The sequence below is a fragment of the Condylura cristata genome, unplaced genomic scaffold (assembly GCF_000260355.1).
Source record: "Condylura cristata isolate star-nosed mole 26May11 unplaced genomic scaffold, ConCri1.0 scaffold00009, whole genome shotgun sequence".
In the NCBI taxonomy this organism is placed as follows: domain Eukaryota; kingdom Metazoa; phylum Chordata; class Mammalia; order Eulipotyphla; family Talpidae; genus Condylura; species Condylura cristata.
Window position 1 is genome coordinate 53,067,939 of NW_004567110.1, and position 25,354 is coordinate 53,093,292.

The following is a 25,354-nucleotide window of genomic DNA, read 5'->3' on the forward strand; positions in this document are numbered from 1 at the left end:
ATTCCCTGTTTCCATGTCTACCCCAATTCACTTCATTTAATAATAATCACCTCATTTATCTTTGTTCACTTCCACTCACTGTTTGCAACTTTTTCTTTTTCTGTTCTTCCTTTCTCCTACCTGTTCTTTAAAATGTTTTTCTTTAGCCATTATACTAATTATAAGGACTATCCACTCACAATTATTAGAAACACCTCTTCTATATACTATTCATTACTTTTCCTTCTTACATTTCGACTATATACAATTCATGGACAGCAACCAAATTTAACCTGGTAAGCTGCCTTCATCGTGCTTCACACAGAGAGAAACGATGGGAAAGTATAAAAATCCTCTTTATTCTCCAAAGAGTTTCCTCTTACTATTTCATAAATCTCTACTGAATTGTAAAAGACCAATTTTTTCTCTTAATATTAGTATTAAAGTTAAAAGATTTAGTGAGGGCTCTCGCTGGCAGTGCAACAGGTTTAAGCGCAGCACTATGAAGCTCGTCAAAGCCACTCCAGCACAAGTTCAATCCCCAACCAGGGAACCTACTCATAAAGCGTGGTTGACCTCTTCTGACCCGCCAGCTGCTCCCCTCAGCAGTGTATTTCAGTCAATCTGCCTGTTCTGGTCCCCATTCTGTCTCTGGTGAATCCTTTCACCACTCCCCACCTCTGGCCTGTACCCCAGTACTTATATGCATAGATAAATAAATCTTAAAAAAAAAAAAAAAGATTTAGTGAGATGATTCAAATGAGAAAAGAATAATCAGGAAAGGTCTGCGTGAAGAAGCCAGAAAACAAAACTCCCACTTACAAAGAGGTAATCAATCTTTGGCCTTTTACAATGGAAATATCAGTTAAATAAGTATCTTAACAGTAAAGTCTGATTTCTATCAAAACATAATTTTCTAAAGTAATATTTATTTAGTATGTTAGCTGCTATCTTATTGGCTCTTGTCTTTACAAATTTATTGAGTATAACTGACATACAAATGCTATATTTAATAAAAATCTGATGAATTCTGACATGTAGCTACATTTGCAACCTAGTGGCTCCCCAGTTTCCTCATATACCCCCAATGTAATTCTCATTTTACACCACCCCCACCCTGGTATTCTAAGCAATTAATGATGTGCTTTTTGCTACTCTAGTCTTTATGTTCTAGGATTTTATGGACTCACACAGTACTGACTTCTTTCTTTGGCCTTTTTTACTCAGCATAATTATCTTGAGAGTCATCTACTTTGTTAGTTATATAGCTCACTCCTCTGTACTGCTGAATGGTATTCCATTGTGTGGCTGTATTAGTTAATCTGTATTCACTTATTAAAATTTGGCGTTGTTTAGAGTTTGGGACTATTACAAAGAAAGCAAAAAAATTGTGTATAATTCTTTGTGGACATATGAAAACATTTTTATCTTAGGTACTACACAGAGTGAAATGGCCGGATGGCAGAAGTATAGTTAATTTCTAAAGAAACCACAAACGTTTTACAAAACAATTATTTCATTTTCTATTCCCCCAAATTGTGTGTGTGTGGTGTTAAGAGTTTTAGTTTCTCTACATCTCTGCCAGCATTTGATGTTACAATTTTTAATTTCAGCTGGTTTAGTGAATGTATAAAGGTGTATCATCGTGGATTTAATCTGCATTTCTCTCAAGATCAGTGGTGTTAAATTTTTCATGTGTTTACTTGCAATGAATAGATTATGATTATTTTTAAAAAAGATTTATTTATTCATACATACAAGAACTGGGTGGGGTTCAGGCTAGAGATGGAGGGGTGATCTCAGGCTAGATTCAGCAGAGACAGAGTGGGGGACACAACAGGCAGACTGACTGAAATACACTGCTGAGGGAAGCAGCAGGTGAGACACGATGCACCGTGTGGGTAGCTCTACAGCCTGACATTGAACTCAGGTTGCAATAGCTGCAGATAGTTTCATAGTGCTGAGACTTAATCCCCTGCACCACCAGGGAAGCCCAGCAGTATATCTTCTTTAATTTGTATGTCAGATCTTTCTGTTCATTAAAAAAAAAAAAACTCAGTTGTCCTTTTAATAATAAATGTTAAGAATTCCTTACATAGTCTAGATATAAATGTTCTGTTTGATACACTATTTACAAATATTTTCTTACTAGCCTGTAACCTGTATTTTTATTTCTGGAATTGTCTTTTGAAGGACAAAAGCTTTAAATTTTGTTAAGCTAGAAAGAAAGAAAAATACCAGATGGTTTCACTCATAGCAGGAGCATAATAAGGGATCAGAAGCAAAAAAAAAGGGGAGAGACAAACAAATGTAATAGAGTAAAAATGAAAACAATGAACAACTATATATAAAGCAGAGACATTTTATGGGGGCCCAAGGGGGAATGGGATCAGAACTGGGGTGGGAAGAGTGCACTGGGCTGTGGTGATGGCACACAGGTGAACTGGTGGTGGGAAGCCCAGGGGGATTACAACTGAGATGAAAAAATGCACAAAATGAAGAATGATGTCAAAAAATTTTAAAAAGCTTTAAATTTCATATAGGCATCATTTATTGGTTTTCTTCCTTTTGATGATTTTTCCTAACCTACTTAAGATAAACTGATAAAACCAGCATCACTAAGATTTAAAATTTTTTTTCTATAAATTTTTAGTTTTACTCTTACATCTTACATTTAGGTCTCTGATATAGTTCTAGCTAATTTATTTTTTTAAGATTTATTTATTTGTGCACACAGGAATTGGGGTACTACTTCCAGATCTTTTACTCTTTTTTCAATGAACTATCTGTCCACTCTGACATCAAACTGAGCTGATTACAGCTGCTTAGTAATAAATCTTGAAACTGACATCAGTGAAGCCAGTAATGCCTTCAATTTTGGTGATTCTATGACCTACACATTTTCATATAAATTTAAAAGTCAGCTTGTTAATTCCTACCTCCAAAAAAGGTCTGAGGAATTTTGATTAAGATTACATTAATCAACTAGCGGCTAATGTTAAAAATATTTAGTTTTCCAATCCATGAACATGTGTCCTCTATTTAGTTTTCTTTGTTTGAGCAGCGTGGTACCGTGTCATAAGGAGTCTACAGATAAGAATGTAGTCATCTAATGTAAGAAATTTAGAAAGACAATAGTAGCCATAGTTTAGAATTGGGAGATAAAGTTAGTTGTGGACAGAATAGTATGTATTTTTTAATTTATGGCTTTTTTAAAAAAAATAGATATAAATAAAAATAAGTTGTGCAAGGTGAAGGTGTGGAAGGTGTGTAATATATCAATTTGATATTTTTACATAATGCAGTTATTATCTCCATTGCAGTGTCAGCTGACACCTCTATTATGTCAATTATCACTTCATGTAAGAACAATGAGAATCTCCAGTCTTAGCAACTTTGAAGTTTAATAACACATTCAGCACTGTTGTAACACAATCACAATGTTGATTGGTTATCCAGAACTTAGTCGTCTTGTAACTGTAAATCTGTACCATTTGGCCAACATCTTCATTTTATTTGGCCAACATCACTAATCAATTTATTTACTTTTCTTATTGTTTTATGATCTGAAGGATCTGTGATGATGCCACTTTTATTCCTGCTACTGACAATGTGAATCTTCTTTTTCTATCATTAATATCTATTTTATTTATATTCTCAAGAATTAACTTTGCTGAGACATCTAGAGGGGAGTGGGAGAAGCGATGTGGAAAGGAGAACACAATGGTGGAGGACTATGGGTACTTTGGTGTTAAGACAGCTTTGGTGGCCACACCTGAGGGGAGAACTCCTATACTGTTAAAATATTAAGAAGGATATAAAACAATGTTACTCATTAAAAACAACCAAAATTGTCTTTTGGTTCAATGGTTTTATATTTATTACTTTTTATTTTTGCTTCCTTTAGGTTTAATTTCCTCTCACTTTTCTAGCTTTACTCTTAAAATGAAATCTGTGGAATTAACTTGAATCTTTAATGATAGCTCTCCAAGTAGTACTGCTTTAACTGTAGCCCACAGCTTTCTAAAGGTTACAGAAATAGCAATACACTGCTGAAGGGAGCAGTGGGTGGGTCAGGCCACACCAGGTGGGTCACCTCCCTGGCCAGGGATTGAACTTGTGCTGCAGTGGCTGTAGACAGCTTCATAGTGCTGCACTTTAACACACTGCACCACCAGGGGGTGGGGGTGGGGCCCTCTGAATTCTCTTTTGAACTACTGTAGTATCTTACTGGTTCCTTCATTAGTGAGAAAAATTTACAGCTATGACATGTGTTTATTATCAAAGGAAAGTCATATTTTATCTTTCTAGAAACAGATCTATTAACACTATTTGAAAATACTAAACAATGAATAAACTGTGTGTAGTACTTTATTCATTTTGTTACCACTGTCTACTAAATAAGTGAAAAGTTCCCATATTCTTAGAGACGTTTGCAGAAACCATGGCCAATAACTCTTTCCCTATCTATTATAATCTTAATTGCAAAGTAACAAGATAGTCACTGGAGATTCTGTTCCCTAGAGGTATTAAAGACTGACAAAGCATTATGACAGGTCCCTCCCTGGGGCACAACAGCTTAAAGCACAGCATTATGAAGCTGCCCACAGCTGCTTCAGCATGAGTTAGATCCCTAGCCAGGGATGTAACCAACAAGGCGCTGCAGACCTCTCCTGTTCTGCCCCCTCAGCAGTGTACTTCGTCAGTCTGGTGTTTTGCTCTCTACTCTGTCTCTGGTGAATCATCTCACCACTTGCACCTCTGGCCTATACCCCAGTAAAGTATAAATAAATAAATAAATAAATCTTAAAAAAAAAAAAAACACACTAGGATAATAGGTAAGCTTAAAAATTCTAATGTGCTATCTACTAAACAACATTAAAAGTGCTTTAGGACTTTTTAGTAGAGATATATCTCAACAATCTTAGTATTACTCATTATAATTAATCATATAATACACTTTAAGTCATGACAGGGGAAAATGTTTTTCTGAATTCAGCATATTTCTAATGCCAAGTATTTAAAACAATATGAATAATATTTATCAGCAATCTATTCTTTAAATAAATCATTTAGTTTTATTTTAAATTATTTTTTAAAAAACATTTATTTACCTGGAGTACAGGCCAGAGGTGCAGGGGTAGTGAGAGGATTGAGACAGAGTGGGGAGCATAACAGGCAGATTATTGAAGTACACTGTTAAGGGGAGCAGTGGGTGAGACAGGAGAGGTCTGTTGCACCATATGGATCACCTCCAGGGTCAGGGATTGAACTTACACTGAAGCGGCTGTGGCCAGCTTGCAGTGCTGCATCCTAACCCACTGTGCCACCATGGAGGGCCCTTATTTTAAATTTCTAATCAGATAAAACGTTCAGATTATCATCAAAGTACATTTTCCAACAAACCTATTTCAAATAATGAGAATTTCCAACAATGCTTACTATTTTATGCAAAAACCAAAACAAATATTTAGGATTTCTGAAATTTTGTAACTTAAAGTTTAACTTAACATTTAAACAAGCATTCATGATAAGCAATCACATAAGATTGCTTAAAGACCAAGATAGTTGGTCTTTAGAGAAAAAAGAAAGAGAACACTTACTGATTATCAATTACAAGCAGTGAAACTGAAACTAATCAAAACTCTCTCCAAAAACAAAAATCCAGGACCAGACAGATTCACAAATCAATTCTACCAAATGTTCAGAAATGGACTACTGCCTACCCTACACAAACTCTTTTAAAAAAATTGAGAAGGAATACTACCAAGCCAACATTACACTAATACTAAAACTGACCAGGACAACACAAAGAAGGAAAACTACAGTAGGCCAATCTCTAAAGAACATTGATGCAAGAATCCTCAAATAAAATCCTAGCCAACAGAATCCAACAATGTATAAAAGGGATAATACACCATGATCAAGTGGGATTTATTCTAGGGACACAGGATGGTTCAACATACAAAAATCAATTAATGTTATCTAACACATCAACAAAAAGAAAAATAAAAAAACATGCTCATATAAATAGATGCTAAGAAAGCATTCAACAAAGTTCAATATCCTTTTATGATAAAAGCCCCTGAAATTCTTAGGATAGAAGGAACATATTCTAACATGACCACAGCAAACTAAAAACCTTCTGTACAGCAAAAGAGACATTAACCAAATCAAAGAGATACTCTACTGATTGGGACATTTCTCCCAGACTCATTAAAAATATCTACAAAGAGCTCACAGGACTCAACAAATACAGATAAGCAGTCCAGTCAAAAAATGGGCGGGAGAGCTAGAAAGACCATTCTCCAAGAAGAAATGCAAATGGCCAACAGGAATGAAAAAAATGTTCAACATCACTTACAATCAGGGAACTGAAAAATCAAAGCCACAATGATACCAACTTGCACCAGTGAGAATTGAATTAAAAAAACAGGGAACAACAAATGTTGATTAGGATGTGGAAAAAAAGGAACTCTTTTACATTACTGGTGGGAATGCTAAAAGGTCTAACCACTATGCAAAGCTGTGTGGAAGTTCCTCAAACCACTAAAAATGGAGCTACCACATGACCCAGCAATTGCAGTTCTAGGAATCCATCCAAAGGACACAAAAACATTAATTTGAAAGGATACACAATGGAGTATCACCCAGCAGTCAAAAAAGACAAAATTCATGCCATTCACAGCAACATGGATGGACTGGAAGGGATTATATTCAGTAAAATAAGCCAGAAAGAAAAAAAATACTGGATCGTTTCACTTATAGGAAAATGTAAGGGAACAAAATATGGAATCAGGAAAAAAAAATTGCAATAAATTAAAAAAAAAAAACCCAAATGATAGGCAACTATCAATCAGAGACACTTTTTAAGGGAGGGCAAGGGAAGAGGGATCAAATGGGAGGGAGGAGCATAAGACTATGTGATGGTGCATGGGTGAACTGGTACTGGGAATTTCACAGGGACTACGCCTGAGAGGAAAAGGCATACATTATACAAAAAGGAAGACTGATGTAAAAAAAATATATATATATAAAAAAAACCTACTCTTTATCATTAACACACAAAAATTTTAAATTAGCCTTTTTACCTTTTATTTCCAATAAGCATAATGACCATGTTGGAATTAGAATGCTGGCGGGCATCTTCTAACCAAGTTGTCAAGTGGTTGAATGTATCTCTCCTAAACATAAAACAATTTGATTACTATTTTATAATTATTTCCCCTAGTAATATATGCTGAACAGTATACATGCCACTAAAATAACTATTTTTAGGCATATTCTTTTGTGTCATAAAAAAACAGATTTTATATGACAGGTAGCTAAATTTAAAGTTTACTAATTATAGTATAGGTTAGAAATTAAATGTAATCATCTTACCTTAAAAATTCTAATGCTTAAGTAATAATTAACAAAAACTGTTCAACTTGGCAGTAGTATAGTAACTTTAAATTACTGTAGCAAATTTAATTCAAGACACAAGTTTAAAGGGGAAATAGTTATAGTATAAATGCAAACTTATACTTATTACTGGTAGCCATATTTATATATAAAAAACTTCTCTGCAAAGACCACTGAACTGAAAAAAAATCAAAGTTCTCACCTTGTAATATCATATACTAGTAAAGCCCCTGCTGCACCTCTGTAGTAAGACCTTGTAATGGATCGAAAGGACTCCTGTCCAGCCTGTGAGGAGAGAAAAGGTTAGGAGTTTCCTTTAATAAATGGTTCTATATGTTTTCTTATTATTCATATATAGAACAGAAGCTGGTAGGGAAGATATGCATAAAGGAAAAGAAAATCTAACTATACTGTCTTAATAACAAGTCACATAATACCACTGCTGCTCAAGTCAACCAGCCACATATGCAATCTTCTGAGCAGTCCCTCACTACCACCATCCACCACCCCCCTATTTCTAAACCTTTTTTGGCAATCCCTGACAACCCAATTTACTGAATGGCTTCACAATACATGAATCATTATTAGAACACAGAATGGACTCCTAGCAACTAAGCTCTGAAGACAAATTTGAAAGGAAGCAAATAACCCAGAGCCTCACATTTGAATTCAATAACCCCACTCCCTGGGGCAGCTGTTGACACTAGAATAAATAAAGCCCATTGTAAATAAATGATGAATGACATCTTTACGCCCACCATCTGCTGGTGTAAAGGTTGTTGGAAGGCCAAGGATGCAGATTTTATCAGTTATATCATAAACTGCAGTGAGCTTTCAACAGTCATCAGTTGGAATTCTCTGAGCAATCATTTTATTATGAAAAACAGAAAGTAGTTCTGAATTCAATTTATATAATTTTTTCTACACACTTAATCAATTTTCTCTATTTGATATATAGTGCTTGTCAAAAGGCAACAGGATGTAAAAGTCATCTTTATAGTTACTTATGAAAACAGACTTTAGAGGCTGTGAAAAATTAGTTAATTTCTTTTTTACTGAGTGACACTTTTTTTAAAAAGAAAAGCAGAGGGACATATCTATTGCCTTTGAGTTTAAAAATGAGGAAACCCTTATCAGATGTATTCTTTCCTTTTTAATCCCTCTGTTTCTATGTCAGAGGGGGAAAAATGTGCATTTAAATTAAGTAAACATGAAATCAGGTCATAATTTTTGTATTAAACTCAGTAAATTTTGTATTCAATCTATTATTGAAAAATATTTCAGGCTGCAGGTCCTGAGTTCTGATCTTTCAATGTACATATTAATAAACCTTTCTCTCCTTTAGAATACATATTAATATGTAACTCTGGTTCTGCCTTGTTCTAACACTCAGTACTTCCTAAATCTTGTTTTTGTTGGTCCTCCAACTACACTTCCTTCCTTTTCCCCCAACCCTAGTGCCTAGCAATGGGTCTGACATACAAGCTAGCATGCAGAAACATGATGAACGAATTAGTGCATCCTAATGTCTCTATCAAATGTGCAAAATGGTCATTATTCTAGCCCCTCTTAAATGATAGGACAAATAAATCCTAATATGCTAAATGCAGAAAAAATTATTTTTCCTATGTGGAAACTAATAGGCTCCCTCTTGATTACTCACAAGAAATTCTGGCACTTGGAATTATGTCCTATGCTAAATATTCAGAAAACATCACATAACAGGCTATAAAAATAGCCAATTCATTATGTAAAAAAAAAAAAAAATACCAGTAGAAAGTATGAATTCACTTTAAGTTACTCTCATGTTACTTACTGAAGTATATGTTTCTAAAAAGTCCTTTCAAATCCAAATTAAAATGCAAATATTATTAGAACTTTTCTTTTAATTGCTTTAGCAAGGTAAACTTAAGAACAACAGTTTTAAGTAATTCATTTCATTGCGAGTTGTAAATACCAAGGAAATATTTTATGGTAAATTTAAAAAATTATTTTATTAGTTCAAAGTAAAATTCACTTTTAGAGCTCTGGTATCTCCCATAACTAAACACTTCAGCACAGGTAAAAGTTCTTGTTAGGAAATTCTGTGAGATGAATTAAAATGAATACCATGCTAAAAGAACATCACTAAAGGATCTAAAACTTCAATAGTCAAGAAACTCTTTGTAGTAAGAGATTCCCAAAAGTAGCTAAGGGCGTAAAGAAAATGTACTTAATGAAACTAGAATGACTGGCTAAGTGAAAAGCCCAGAAAAACACATGTAGGGTAACCAGAGTGATTATGAGCTTATTCAGCTCATAATATAGACCCTGATTTCTGTGAAAACTCAGCAAGATACCCAGATATACAAAAGCACAGAATATAGCAAGTTGGTTTCAAGAGATAAAATATGCTCATTTGTACTGGTGCTCAGGATTAAAATCAGTCAAAGAATACCTGTAACAAATTTACAATGTGAGGATTGCTGTCAGATAAACTTGAGAAAAGTTAACCTAAACTATTTAATTTTAGGTTCCTTAGGAAATCTCCTGTGTAAGCAAGGGTAAAGCCTGGGAAAAAAGAAACAAAGGTTGTATAGCTAGAAAGAACAGTAGGTATTGAAAGCTTTTAAAAATTTAAGCAGATTTACTTGAAAAAAAAAAAAAAAAGACTTAGGTAACGGTAACATCACTGATTTCAGATTCTTTCAAAACTATCATGTAAGAGAAAATGGAGTTACCACAGGTAAGAAGTTATTAGAGTAGTATGAAATGTCTGGGATAGTTTCCTGTTCCTGTAATTAAACAAACAAACAAACAAAACGACAAATAGCTGCTATGGAGGCAGCTTTCCGGAGTTTTTCAACTGCAAAGATTGGGGAATGCAAGTAGAGAGGACAGGCAAGGCAGTGGAAAGACTGTTTCCAGGCCTCTTCCCACACCCTACACCAAGTTTTCATGAATAACACCCCAAGGATCTATTGATATAAAAAAAAAAATTCTTTTTTTCTAGTAAAAAGTTGGGTATAAACTGACATTTTATGAAAGACCCCCAAAAAAGCCTATAATTTGCTGAGAAGATACAATCAGAATATAGGTTTTGTATGACTTTTTAATACAGTTTCACTTTTATTAAGTGGGAAGACCTATTAAGTCTAAAATAATTTTTTAGAAAAGTCGAGTAGATACATAGATTTAAGAAATCCACACTACAAATTTTGGAGAATATTTGGATATGTTCAGAAGACTACTAAAAAAGTGACAAAAATCAAAAGATGAGTGAGAGTTAGCATTTCCCTGGTGTTAAGTCTCAGCCATATCAGCGATGGCCACAGCAATGTCTAGAGTTCAGTACCCAGCCAGGGAGCTAATCCACATACGGCACAGCAGACCTCTCCTCTCTTGCCCACTGCAGTATCTTCCAGTAGACTGCCTGTTCTGTTCCCCACTGTCTCTGGTGAATGCTCTCACCTCCAGCACCTATGGCCTATACCTCAGCTCTTCTAGGCAAAAATAAGTAAAATCTTAAAAAGAAAAATAGAAGAAGATGACTAAGAGTACAAACAAGGTGGGTAAGGGCTGCACAAAGGTCCAAGTGTCACTAACTTTAATTTCTTTGACTTATCCTGAAAAAGAGACGAAGTAAATCACTTTTGACTGTGATAAAAAAAAAAAAAATTACACAGGGCTAATAGAAAGTTCCTTAAGGGGTCTACTGATATGCCACTATCACTGCCTTCAGCAAGGCTAGATGATCACTGGCAGCCATACTAATTCAAGGAAAGGAAAGATAGAGGTTGTTGAAGCCCCCCTCTGTTTTTTTTTTTTATTTTGGTGAATGGGATTGGATATATAATGGATAACCAATATTCTAAAATACTGAGATTTAGATATTGGGGAAAAATTTATTAATTTAAGGCTGATGAAACAACCATAACATTAGGACCATAGAATGATTTTATAAATGTGCTGGATATGAACTTTACTTCTAAAAGTATATCTTGCTATCCAAATATAGAGACATCACAAAATATTAATATGAAAAACCACATATATCTATAAAATACATCAAGATATAAACTGTGAACCAACCTTAATGTGTGCCTAATGTCTATTAATGAGTTTTAGAGTATTAATTAGAAAACCAGAAATAATACAAGAAAAACCTATAAGGCCTCAGAGACACAAGAAACAACTTGCAAAAGTAGTTGCCAGAGTTTTTAAAACATTCTTTAATTTCTAGCACCCTTCAATTGAAGTCCTGTAATTCTGCTTGGGATGTTATGACATCTTCAAAAGTACCAAAGCGTCTCCACTTCAGAAAAAGAAAAAAAAAAAAATGGCCATCTGCCCTTCCAGAAGAGGTGTGAATTAATTTGCTATTTCCTGTTCATACGGTCCAGTATAATTACTATAGATTATTGTCAAAAGATAGATTACTGAAGAAACATAAACTCAAAAACCTAGACAAGAAAAGAGGACCCTATAAGAAACTATGACTAGCTAGCCTACCAAAGAAACAAATGGAAAATGAAGTTAAGTTTCAAAAAGTCTATACCTAAAATGTAACATAATTGTCATTATTATATTAATCTTCCCTTTGGAAACTACATACTTTAGTAGGTATCTCTTGAACACATTCAATGATCCTTCAAGTTGCTTAGGCACAACGAGCAGCCAAATTCAATAACTCCAAAAAATTTATCAATAAACACTGTATAGGCTACTAAAGAAAGAATAGAGGATATAAAGGTGAATATGATAAAGATGATCCTTCCCTTCAAGATGTTTATTCTAGGGAGGACAAAATGTGAACAAAACCAAAACAAAACAATGGATCAGAGCTATAATAGAAATATGCATGAAATATCATGATGAGAATCATGGCCATCCCATGGAGGCCAGACAGGATCCATAGAGTTGACATCTGAGGTGGTCTTAAATGGAAAATGGGAAAAGCACTTTGAGCAAAGCAATTATGTACTCCAAGTACAAGATCTGAAAAACACATTACTGAAGAAAAAGCAGGTACTGAATCCCACTACACTACACTGAAGGATGTGTACTGCACACGATTATTAGGTAATAAAGCAACCTAGTTCACATAAAGCAAACATTCTAAAAAAGAAACTGTCTTTTGTTTGGCAGTTATTAATTTTAAATCTTTAGGTAAATATGACTTCACATGCCGTCCCTCTACCCACCCCGCTAGCTGCACAGCATTGAAATCACGTTGCCTGGGAGAATAAAAATTTAAAAAGGAGTGAGATCTTACGGGAAATAGTAAAAGTATAAATCTTCACTGAAAAGTGGATGCAAGAAAGCAGAAGCGCCTACAGTCCAGCATGTAACCTGGGACAGAGCAAGATAAAGTGCAGTTTTCCACTTCAGGGATGACTGATTTGTCATAAGCATCAGCAAAACTAGGTCTCACAACACCCTTTAGTAACTTACTTTATTTTCTTGGGAACAAAGTCTGTAGACTAAGTATTTTAAGGTTCCCTTCCTCCAATATCCATTATAGGTGAGAGAGAAGAATTTTATGACCAGAGGGAAAAATACCAATAGTGTATGATACAATTCCTCATATTTTGTATTTCATTTACTGGTTCAGAAAATATGCTCTTTTGTCATAATAGGAGACCTTTAAGTTTTTTCTCAACTAGGGTTCCATGAAGAATTAAGTCCTAATTGCCCTAGGCAATAGTTTTCAAATTGTGATCCCAGGAGTCCTGGGAGTCTCTAAGACTCTTCAAGGTCCTGTAAGGGTTCCACATTTCCCAACCAGCTATTTTTGTGTGAGTCTGTATTTTCTTCCTACACATTATCACAGATTACTAAATTCAGAGGCAGCTATCTTCTATTAAGATGATAGTAGAGGGATTTTTCAAATTGCAATAAAATGAAACTCTTTACTAGAAAAAGCTTTTGTTTCATAACACACAATTTCTACAAAAATTCTATTTTCTATTCTAATATGGTTATTTTTAAGTGAACAGCAAAATATTTAACACATTTCTCAGTTTTAATTCTAATATGCCAGGTATTATAGCAATAAGACACCTAAGCAATGGTTCCTTGGGGTCCTCACTAATTTTTAAAAGCAGAAGGACATAGTAAGACAAAAAAGATTTGAGAACCACAATCCATTATAAATAATAAATTCTTTCTTATGCATCCAAGTTGTGAAAATAGAATCATGTCCGGTGGTTCAGATGAGAAATTGTCATTAAAACTACAGTATGATATATAACAAACATTCATTGAACAAAGCGTAGGTGACAGAATTAGGACTAGGAACAAAGTGACTACAAGTATTTGGGACCAAATCAAACCTATAAAATGAATCAATAAACATTCAGGCTATGTGTTTTTGGTAAAGTGATTAATATTTGACTTATGTGTACATGAGATATGCTGTTTTTCTTAAAAACATTGTTCTAAGAAGCACTTCAACTTAGACCACATAGCCTACACATTCAATCCAGTATGTTCACCAACATCCAAAACCTGTGGTGTACCTGTTGAAAACTGTGTAAGAAAAACAAATCTTTTCTGGAACATTTCATCCCATGACTGTAGGGAGGAGTTTATATTAGGGGTATAAGCCATAACAGGCATAAAATACATTAAAGTAAAACAAACATGCAATGTGCGTTTATAAAAACAACTTTATTGAGGTAATACAATGTACTTTTGTTATACTTACTGTATCCCATATCTGAAGTTTTATCTGTTTCCCATCAATAGTTATCATTCGAGCACCAAACTCTACACCTGTATAAAGCAGAAAATGATTTGTTACACCATTATAGGAATATATTTACATTTAAGGACTTGGAAGGATATCCATTTCCAAGACAAACTAACCCAGCAGATATACAGATGAACTTTATTGAAACAGCTCCTATCCTTAAAAAGGGTATAAGCCTAGGTAGAGGTGCTACTAAGACATAAAGTAAGAACACAATCAAACACTGAGATATTTGAGTCTGGCATTGTAAAGAATCCATTAAAGGCCTTCGTGTTTCACAGGCTTAGTAATAGGAAAAATAAAAAGAAATTCAAGAACCATAATTAAAAATAACAAATAGTAAAGTTTCTTACAAATCATAAATGTTATAAAAATCACAAAAAAGTAAACATGATTTTCAACATATCTTGGTTCCCAGAATAATTATCAAATAAGAAAGAAATCTCGTCTCCAGACATAGTTCTATGAATAATACACACAGAAAGAAGTAAATCTAAAAGTTTATATAAGTGGGAACTTTTAAATGCTGTTCTAAAATTTGCTTCCAGTGAGTAATGTGATGGACATTATTCCATATCACAAACATCTTTGGAAATCAATCAGCAAGAAAAAAACCCACACATTTCTGACGGCTGCAAAATGACTGGGGTGGGGTGTATGTGCACACATGCTCACACTTACTAAACTGGTCCTATACTGCTGCAAATTTAAGTTGTTCCCAAATATTCACTAGTTAATGCTGAGATAAATTTTCTGAATATATTCTAACATGTGATTATGTTGCTTTGGAAACAGGATTGCAGGTGAAAGGGAACACAAACTTTATACTTGTAAGTAAACTTATAAGTTTACCATCTTGGTAAACTTACCATTTACCATTTCTTTTAGTATTCAGTCAACAAAATAGGAGAAAACAGGGATGATTCCACAACAGCAAATAGCTTTGAAGAAGAGAGAAGTATATTGCTTTATATCAAGCCATTACTGACTGGAATGTGTTCTAGCAATATTTAGATCAGGATTATGGTAGAGGGAAGACACACAAAGTCCCCAAAAGCCAGATGTCAATTCTGGCAGAAAAACAGCTTCCAGTTGCCTTGGGAAGGGCATGCAGCCCAGTGTCTGAATTCCATTTCAGCATCCAAATGTGATTAGGAGGTGAGCTAGAAAGGCAGTTTGTTTTCCCATGATATCTGACTTGGAATTTTCAAATCTCCATTTTAATACTTATTCCATCGGTAGAGTCAAAGCCAAGAAGCATAACGCTTCTCAGACATAGGAAAGCAAGAGAAAAGACCAGGAATTACTATGTACTAGAATGAAAATGCAAAATTGTAAAATTATGTCATTTAAAACCATTACAGTGTTTGTATCTCTTTACAGATCTACCTCCTTACATGTGTGTATACCATGGGGAAAAGAAGGGGGACTCACAAAATAGCCATACAAGAGTTTATCATTAATGACATGAAAATGAGAGTAGCTGTGGGAGAAACTAGTGACTAAGTATGGTACATAGTACGCTCACTGCAACAACCAGCACTTAAAAGGAAGTACTAAAGTACAAAATTCTATATCAGTAAGATAGTGGACGTTTTTCCATGACCCTATTGCTTCTACGTGAAGACTAGAAAGAGAAAAATCTCACTTTCCCATTTATTGTCATGGATAGGTTTTTAACCATAATCCAAACACATGTGCATTGTCCACTGAGAATCAAGATTTCGTCAATGCATGATGTCAAATATGACAAAAAGCAACAACAAATTAGAAACAGAGCTTCGCTGATATGATGGCTGGGCAGGCAAAGCAAGCTAGGACAGATGCTTTTTCTGAAATTGGCATTTTGAACAGAAGAATAAAGATAATAAAATTGATTAGCGCTCATTCTAGCCTAGCAGATGAAAGGCTCAGACCACCACTGCTACAGGACTGTTGTTTCCTGACCTCTAAAATGGCTTTGTTCCTGTTCATTCACAACTCCCAGTCTCTACCCTTCTATGGGTTCTATATAAAGCTCTAGATATTTTAATATATTCCTTTTGTTTAATGTAGTAAGAATTGAAGTTTGGAATATTTATCTCTTTGTTCAAGGTAAGTAGATGGAGGCTGCTAAAACTAAGCCTTTTAAACACAGATTTCACCTTTGAAAATATATGCAATTAAAAAAATACTACATGAAAATTAGGATTATTTTCAAAGCAGGGATATAATAAGGTCAACAGTGTTTATTAATGGGGTCAAGATAAGAGAATTTAAAAAAGCTACTGTATTAACTAGAAATGAGGATAAAGGATGATGGGTAGGAAGAAAAGGGAAAACTGTCAAGTGCTATTACTGATAACTAAAAAAACTATGTATTGTTTTCTTATCACATGAAACAAAAAATCTTTCCCACTGGGTTCAATCCAGGTTTTACCCTTGTTCTATGTATGGCAAAAGAAAATACTGAAATCAGCAATGTCCTGGAAGGCTCCGAAACAAAATTAAAAATCTTTTTCTTTCAGATTGATACAATATATACACACACTTGAAAATTCAGCTTAGAAAGACTCCCATACCTTTTATTTTATGGGCTAAATCATTATTTCCTATGCCCTTGGGGCTCTCTTCCCAGAGCCTTTTTAAATTAATAGTCAGTATGGCTGCCAAACAGAGACGCCAAAGGCAAGGTCTGATTTACCTAACATTACCAGAGACTGATGCTTATTTTTTGTTCCTACTGGAACAAAATACTCTTAATACATATTTTCTAATCATCATTAAATTACGAGTATCTTTGTCCAGAAGCACTACATTACCACTTACACAACTGATGATGACAGTGTCTATGAGAAAAGGCCACCTGTCAGAACCAGGTGATCACGGAGGGGCAGAGGCAGAATGTGTCTCCTTCCTCAAGGTGGGGCCTTGTCATTTATAACCACACACATGAACCTGGAGTAGACTATGCTGAGGGAAGTAAGTCAGAGGAAAAAAGACAACCACCAGATGGATTCACTCAAATGAAATACAGAGAACAAAACAAAGTAGTAGACAAAACTAAACTAAATCCCAGAAATCTGACTGTACAAATGAGATCATCAGAAGGGGACGGTGGGCACAGAAACAAAGAAGGGGGGGGGTATCAAAGGAATATGCTGGAGGATTACTGGTGAGGCCTGTGACAGAAACAAGCATCTTAGGAGGTGTGAACTTATATATCCCTAAATCATCTGAGAAATACTGAATAAGCAGCTGAGTATGCATGTATGGGGAGAAGAGAGTACTAGTTGGAGTGGGTTCAAAAAACAATAGGTGGGAACAAATTTGACAGATAATATGTAAAAATTCCTTTTGCTTAAAAGAGAGTAAAAATGGAAGAGATAATTGAGTCATGGAAAATAATTAAACAGGGAAAAAGATACCTGGGAGGAAAATACAACTGTTGAAACCTTTTTCCAGAGTAGACCAAGTTTTATAGGCATTGTTGTTATGAGGAATGTACTAGGTGAAGTAAACCTGTGAAAATGACATTCTGGTTGCTTCTGTGTCTAAATGAAACAGAAACCAAAGCTATCATTTAAGAATGAAGACAGAAAAGCTGCTACAAGCTTAAAGAACAAGCAGGCATAATAAAGGTATGATGGAAAGCAGAAAGTGAAAGGTATTGAAATAGATTTAATTGTGGGGCAAACAGAAGTTAGTATGGAAGAATCAGTCCAAGAGTAACTGGAGAAAAGCGAGGCTGTGCAGAAATTTTCTCCATGTAAGTATGAAGTAGAAGTTAGATTTAATCTATGGGTTAATCACAAGATGATGATGAAGGGGACAAATAATGCAGAATTATAATGACATAATTATAGTGTTCATAATTAAGGTCAGATAACAAGGGAAGTAAGAATATGAGAGAGGTGAAAGTAAACACATGCTAGGATCATTGGGTTATAAAAGTGATGGGATAAATAAATCATTTTTGTTAGAACTTGAATCATTGTCAGCTAGAAGAATGGGAGGGATAATCAAATAGCCAAATACACAAAACTGAAAATCTGAAGTGGTTCCAGATATTGGTAGTAATGGTAAGGACAAGGTTGTGACTATTGGAGCAAACATTAAGGCAGAATGGAAGCAAGATCACAGGCAGAGCTAATAAAGGAACTGAAAGGTCAGGAAGGGATGTGGGATGTGTAGAACATATTTCCAGCTGGAGTAACCAATATTTAAAAATCACTGTCTCAATGAATTTCAAACTGCAGTACTCATATGGCTCACTTGGAGAGTCTGTTCAAATGAGAGAATCTGATTCAGAATATTGTTCAGCAAGCCCTCACCTGCTACTGATGCTGCTAACATGGTGCAACAGTCCTTGAACCATTCTTTGAAAAAGCAAGACAAATTTGGACCTTTAATGCAAATGTATCAAGGAAGCCATTTAAAAACCCACTACTTTGACTCATATCATAATTCCAATGAGCTGTAGTCAAAGGATAAAGAATATTTCAGTTTCTCCTCATCTTCTATGGGTTTTTTTTTCTTGCCTCTTTCTACAGCTTAACACTTCTTATGCCACTTTTAACTTTATAAACTTTCTTTCAGGGTTAAGCAAATATGCAGCAGAGAAATGATGCTGTCTTTTGTCTATTTTAGCAAGTATCTCATGTTCCTTTAAAAGGAATGTGCTATTAACTGCCTACATTGTTTCTATGTTTGAAAAATAAGTTGGTTTGATGGTCAGCAAAAGGTATAGCAGTCAGGGTCAAACCAGAAAAAAAAACTGACTTATTATTTAAAACAGGGAATTTAGAGTAGGGAAATGATTAAAGAAAGAGCTGAGTAGCCCAAAGCAACCCAGATATCAGCAACAGCAGGAAGTTGCTGCCATCTTTAAGTGAGGGTGGGGGAAAACAAGAGAAACCAAGGTTACTAGAACTTAAGAGCCAGATCAGCAGTGGGCCTTTAGGAAGCTGAGGCTAGAATCATGGAGACATAGCCCAGGCAGAGTGCAGAAAACCTTGGTTTCACTTTTCCTCTAGTCTCATATCTTGTGATGAATCCCATCAGTATATCCTATGGATGCCAGGTGGGATAGTTACATGAGTTATAGTTTTCCAACTCTTCTTTGGTGTACTTTCTTACCTCTCTCCACAAGTATAGCCTATGCCAATTTCTGACAGCAGGTTCAGGCCCATCTTCTTTCATCATGTATGCTATCACAACTTAAAATTTATGTAAAAGTTTCAATGAAAAGGGAAGACACTTTTGTTTAGTACTCTACACTAAAACAACTGGCTTGTTGTTTTGGGACAGAGGCACAAATATGTGATGGCTACCAAGGTTCAGATATATTGAACAAAGTGCAGATGTTATATAAAAATAGAATCTGAACATTCTTGCTGACAGTGGATACTAAGGAAAGAATTTCAATATATTCATAAAGTACATGTGATTTGATTTGCATGAAAATTATTAAAGTGATCTAGTAATTTTATCTATAAACTCTGATTTTTAATTTGGTTAATACACATTAATGCATACAAGAAGAGGGCTACAGGCTAGAGGTGCAGGGAGTGAGAAAATTCACCAGAGCAGAGGAGGAAGAAGAACAGGCAGATGTACTCAAATACACTGTTGAGGGGAGCAGTAGACACCACAGGAGAGGTCTGCTGCAATGTACCATGTGGGTCAGCCAGCTGGGGATCCCTGGCCAAGGACCAAGCTCATGTTGTAGTGCCTGGAGATAAGCTTGATAGCTCTGTCTTTAACCCGGTGCCACTAAGGAGACCTTGGAGGTCTCACTTCTTTCTACGCTATGTTGTCCCTGAATCATTTGTTACATCATTAAATACAAAGAATTTAATATTCTGCTTGTTAATATTAACTATATATTAATTTAATTAATTGTTAATGTAATATTAATGTCTGCTGCAGTTCAACCACTTTATAAACCTGGGTAATAACATTTTTACTACACATTAAAAAAGTGATGGAGACTAAATTTCATAAGGCAAAAAATCTAATATCACTGGTTTTCTCAACAGAAATTATACCATATTCCATTTCTATTATCTGAAACACTAAATGTTCATTTCTTTTGTAAAACTTACCAATAGTAAGGTCATGCACTGGTTGAAACCTCTTGTCTGTGAACTGTAGCAATAAGCATGATTTACCAACACCTGCAATTAAAAAAAAAATTCACAGACATGAACATACATTTTATAAATATACACGGAAGAGAGGTAAGCCAGGGTTTCTGGAGCTCTGAACAATCTACACGATTCTGCAAGTGCTCTAATTTATTGGGAAATCAGCAGACTAATGACTTAGGTAGAAGGTATTAACCAAAGTAACACAACTTGTTATCCTTTTTCAATATTTTAAAAAAAGATTTTACTTACTTATGCATACAGAACTGGACTACAAGACAGAGGTGCAGGGTGGTGAGAAGATTGACCAGAGACAGAGTGGGGAGCAGTACAGGCAGACAGACAAAGTAACACTGCTGAGGGGAGCAGTGGACAAGACAGGAGAGGTCTGCCACGCCATATGGATAACCTCCGGGGTTGAGGACAGAACTCACACCGAAGTGGCTGTGGCTAGCCTGCAGTGCTGCGTCCTAACCTGATGCACTACCAAGGAGGGCCAATATTCAATATTTTAATCTTAAAAAGTACATCACACTAAACGATAACAAGTCCTCCCAGTTAAATGTTCATGCTTTACTGATATTTACAGTAAATGTTTTATTGTAAAATTATTTACAGTAATATTTTACTGTTGTCAAATGTATAAAAATAGTTACTTCCTCTTTTTATAGTTTATAGTTCCTACAAGTGCTTTGGATCTACTTTTTGGGGAAAAGCTGTTTGTTCTATCTTCTGGCTAATTTACTTCAGGATCAACTCTAATATGAATTGTATTTACTTCCTCTACCACCAAATTTCCCTTCATTAAAGTCAGGAGAGCTACACTAAGCTACTGGATACTTTCTAGATGATAAAGTCGATGAGGACAATATCTCCTCATGTACTGACAGCAAGAAAGGCACTTAGTACTTTTGCTGAATGACTGGTCCTAGTGTCAAATGTTACAAAGACTGGCAATATATCCCGTAAATGAATTTTCTTATTTTATGAAATATTTTGTTTGCTCAGTTTTATTTTGGAATGTTTTAAGAGTCTAGTTTACTGAAAGTAAGCTGAAATTTCCAAGCACTTGCCTTTATATTTCTTATCTTTTTGTTACAAAAGATTTTTTTCTTTTAAAGAGATACTCATTTTATCAGATTTCTAACTCCTCTAAGTTGCCTTTTAGATGTAGGTTAGAAAGGAAAATTATTTTTTTAAGTGTTAAGATTACAAAAGATGAACAACTGAGATATGAACCATAAGTTTTTTTTAAGAATAGATTATTATTATTTTTTGCTTTTTTTTATTACAAAAGTTTATTTTTGCATCATTTTGTACATTTTTTTTCCCACCTCAATTGTAATCCCCGCAGGTTTCCCATCATGTCACCCATGTGCCATCACCATAATCCCGTGCATTTCCCTCCCCTCACCCCATTTTTGATCCCATTCCCCACTCCACCCCCACAAAATGTCTCTGGTATATGGTTGTTCATAATTTTTGTTGTTTTCCACCTGGTCTATTATACTCCTGCTATGAGTGAAACCATCCGGTATTTTTCTTTCTCTTTCTGGCTTATCTCACTAAGCATGATCTTAATAATAGATTATTTTATTTTTATTTTTTTAATTTTTATTTATTTACTTATTTTTATTATTATTATTTTTTATTTTTTTTAAAAAATGTATTTGTACATACAGAACTGGGGTACAGGCCAGAGGCTCAGGGGCGGTGAGAGGCTTCACCAGAGACAGAGTAGGGAACAGAAAAGGCGGATTGACAAAGTACACTGCTGAGGGGAGCAGCGGGCGGGTCAGGAGAGGTCTGCCACACCATGTGGTCACCTCCGGGGCAGGCGGGAATCGAACTCATGCAGAAGTGGTTTCAGCTTCTTAGTGCAGTGCTTTAACCCCGCTGCGCCACCAGGGAGGGCCAATAACAGATTATTTTTAAAAGTAGTTTTAGGGCCCTCCCTGGTGGGCGCAGCGGGTTAAAGCACAGCACTGAGAATCTAAAGCCACTTCCTCATGAGTTGATTCCCCCCTGCCCCCGGAGGTGACCACATGGCGTGGCAGACCTCTCCTGACCCGCCCGCTGCTCCCCTCAGCAGTGTACTTCCTTGATCTGTCTGTTCTGCTCCCTGCTCTGTCTATGGTGAAGCCTCTCACAGCCCCTGAGCCTCTGGTCTGTATCCCAATTCTGTATGCACAAATAAATAAATTAAAAAAAAGAAAGTAGTTTTAGGTTTATAACACAAGTGAGCAGAAATATTGCAAGGCCCTCCAGGAAGGATCATAGTCTAGCCTAAAATCAATACCCTGTAACAGAAAGGTTAGCACTGTTAACAACCCAGGAACCTACAATGACATATCATCAAAGTCCATAGATTAACACTGCTTGCTCTCAGTGTTGTGCATTCTATGGGTTATTATACATTCTATTCAAAGGTATAAAATGCTCACCATTATACTAGCAGACAGATACTATTCCATCATTCTAAAATATCCTGTGCTCTATTAGTTCCTCTTTTATCCCTAACTCTTGACATCTACTAATCTTTTCACTTGTCTTCAAGGTTTTGCTTTTCCATAATCTCATACAGTTGAAACCATATAGTATGCTGTCTCTTTAGGTTGGCTTGTTGACTTAGCAATATGCATTTTAGGCTACTCCATGTCTTTTCATTTCTGTTCTTAACAACCAAAATTTTTCCTTATGATACGGGACAAAATACTATAATTAGCAAATTTTTTTTTTAAAGCTGATGCATTTTATTTATTTTTGAATAGAAGAATTAGGGTGTAGGCTAAAGGTGTGCAAAGGGGTGTTGAAAGGATTCACCAGTGAGAGTGGGGAGCAGAACAGGCAGATTTACTGAAATACACTGCTGAGGGTAACAGCAGGGCAAGACAGGAAAGGTCTGCTGTGGGTTACTTCCCTGGCAGGAGATCAAACTCAGACCACAGAAGTAGACAGCACTGAGACTTAACCCCTAGGCCACCAGAGAGGCCCTAATTTAGAAATTTTAGATATTACTGAGGAACCTTAAGAATCTTATAGTCTGGTAATCATCTGAGTGACACAATAGCCTGAAAAAATCCCTTCCCATCCTACAACAGAATATGTAATTCTTATCATAATACCAAATAACACTTATTCTGAGTGCTGGGTAAACAGAAAATGCTGACTTGAATGGAGTCCTTTTTTTTTTAAAAAGATTTATTTATGCATATAGAACTGGGGTACAGGCCAGAGGTGCAGGGGTGATGAGAGGACTCACCAAAGACAGAGCCGGGAGCAGAACAGGCAGATTGACGAAGTACACTGCTTAGGGGAGCAGTGGGTGGGTCAGAAAAGGTCTGTCGCACCATGTGGGTCAGCTCCAGAGCAGGCGGGGATTGAACTCGTGCTGAAGTAGCTTTAGTTTCTGAGTGCTGTATTGTGCTTTAACCCGCTGCACCAAAAGGGAGGGCCCTGAATGGAGTCTCTAAAGGCCCCATATTTTTTGTTCAGGCAATCAAACTATCTTCCAATGCAGATAAAAATTTTAAGTACCACTGAGGTATTTGCCAAATCTCCTTAGTTACACATCCATAGAACATTAATTAAAACATTTGCATTTATAGATATTCAGTATTTATTAAAATCTATTAATTCTAGGTAAGCCTGCTTACCTGCCTTATTTATACTTAAATTTGCAGCAGTATAGGACCAGTTTAGTAAGTGTGAGCATGTGTGCACATATATACCCCACCCCAATCATTTTGCAGCCTTCAGAAATGCGTGATTTTTTTCTTGTTTATTGATTTCCAAAGATGTTTGTGATATGGAATAATGTCCATAACATATTACACATGTTCTTGATCAGTCATCTCCTTTTGGGCATTCGGGGTTCATTCCACACATTAGTTATAAGTACTGCTGCAATAAACATAGGGGTGCATTAATCCTTTTGAATTAATGTTTTTGTCCTTTGGGTTGATCCCTAGGAGTGGAATTGCTGGGTCATAGGGTAGCTCCATATGGTAGCTGAGGAACTTCCACACAGCTTTCCACAGTAGTTGGCCAGTTTGAATTCTCACCAACAGTGTAGGAGAGTTCCTTTTCCGCCACATCCTTGTCACTTGTTGCTGCTAGTTTTTTTTAAATATGTGGCATTCTCACTGGTATAAATTGGAATCTCACTGTGGTTTTGACTTGGATTTCCTTGATTATGAGGGATACTAACCATTTTTAATATGCCTGAGGGCTATTTGCATTTCCTCTTTGGATAAGTGTCTTTTAAGTTCTTCTATTTTCTTGTCCTGGTTTTCTACTTTCTTTTTGTTGAGTAGTATGAGTTTTTTTTGTAGGTCTTGTAATCAATCCTTTATCAGATTTTCTCCCAATCAGTAGGGTGTAGTTGTTTTGGTTAAAGTCTCTTTTGCTATACAAAACTTTTTAGTTTGATGTAATCCTAGCTGTTTATCTTTTTCTTCACTTCTCTGCTTTGTAGAGTGAGTCCTTAAAGATGTCACTGTGATGTAGGTCATATAGTGTTTTACCTATATTTTCTTCTATATATTTTATGGTTTCAGTTCTTATGTTCAGTTCTTCTATTCATTTTAAATTGATTTTTGTGCAATGTGTGAGGTAGCGGTCTAGCTTCATTTTTTTTTTTTTTTTGCATGTAGCAGTCTAGTTTTCCTAGCACCATTTATTGAACAAACTGCCCTTGCCCCAATGCATATCTTTGGTTCTTTGTCAAATACTAGTTGCCCATATGTGTGGCTTTATGTCTGGGCTTTCTATTCAGTTCCATTGGTCTTTGGGTCTGTTTTTGCTCCAGAACCATACTGCTTTAATTATCACAGCTTTGTATTGTAGTTAGAAGTCTGGAAGTGTGATGCCACTATTCTCCTTTGTTTTAGTCAGGGGCAGAAGAGCTTAGGCTATTTCCTTTTTCTTTCTTTTTTTGTTATTCCACACAATTTCATCAGTATTGGTTCTATTTCCTTGAAGAGTGTCATTGAAATATTTATTGAAGTGTTGAATCTGTAATTTGCTTTTGGTAGGATGACATTTTGTTAACATTAATTATCCCAAACCATAAACAGGGGGTGTCTTCTATTACTTTTTTTTTTTTTTT

General features: G+C 35.5%; 1 protein-coding gene across 1 annotated transcript in view; it reads right to left on the reverse strand.

Moving 5' to 3' along the window:
* The window catches only part of RAB2A (RAB2A, member RAS oncogene family), a 66,190-nt gene that overhangs the window by 18,610 nt on the left and 22,226 nt on the right, over window positions 1-25,354 (reverse strand). The window contains exons 2-5 of the mRNA XM_004679851.2: window positions 20,203-20,274; window positions 14,072-14,139; window positions 7,586-7,668; window positions 7,071-7,163 (exon numbers count right to left, since the gene is read on the reverse strand). Of these exons, the coding sequence (XP_004679908.1) occupies window positions 7,071-7,163; window positions 7,586-7,668; window positions 14,072-14,139; window positions 20,203-20,274 (316 nt within the window). The remainder of the gene's footprint in view (window positions 1-7,070; window positions 7,164-7,585; window positions 7,669-14,071; window positions 14,140-20,202; window positions 20,275-25,354) is intronic.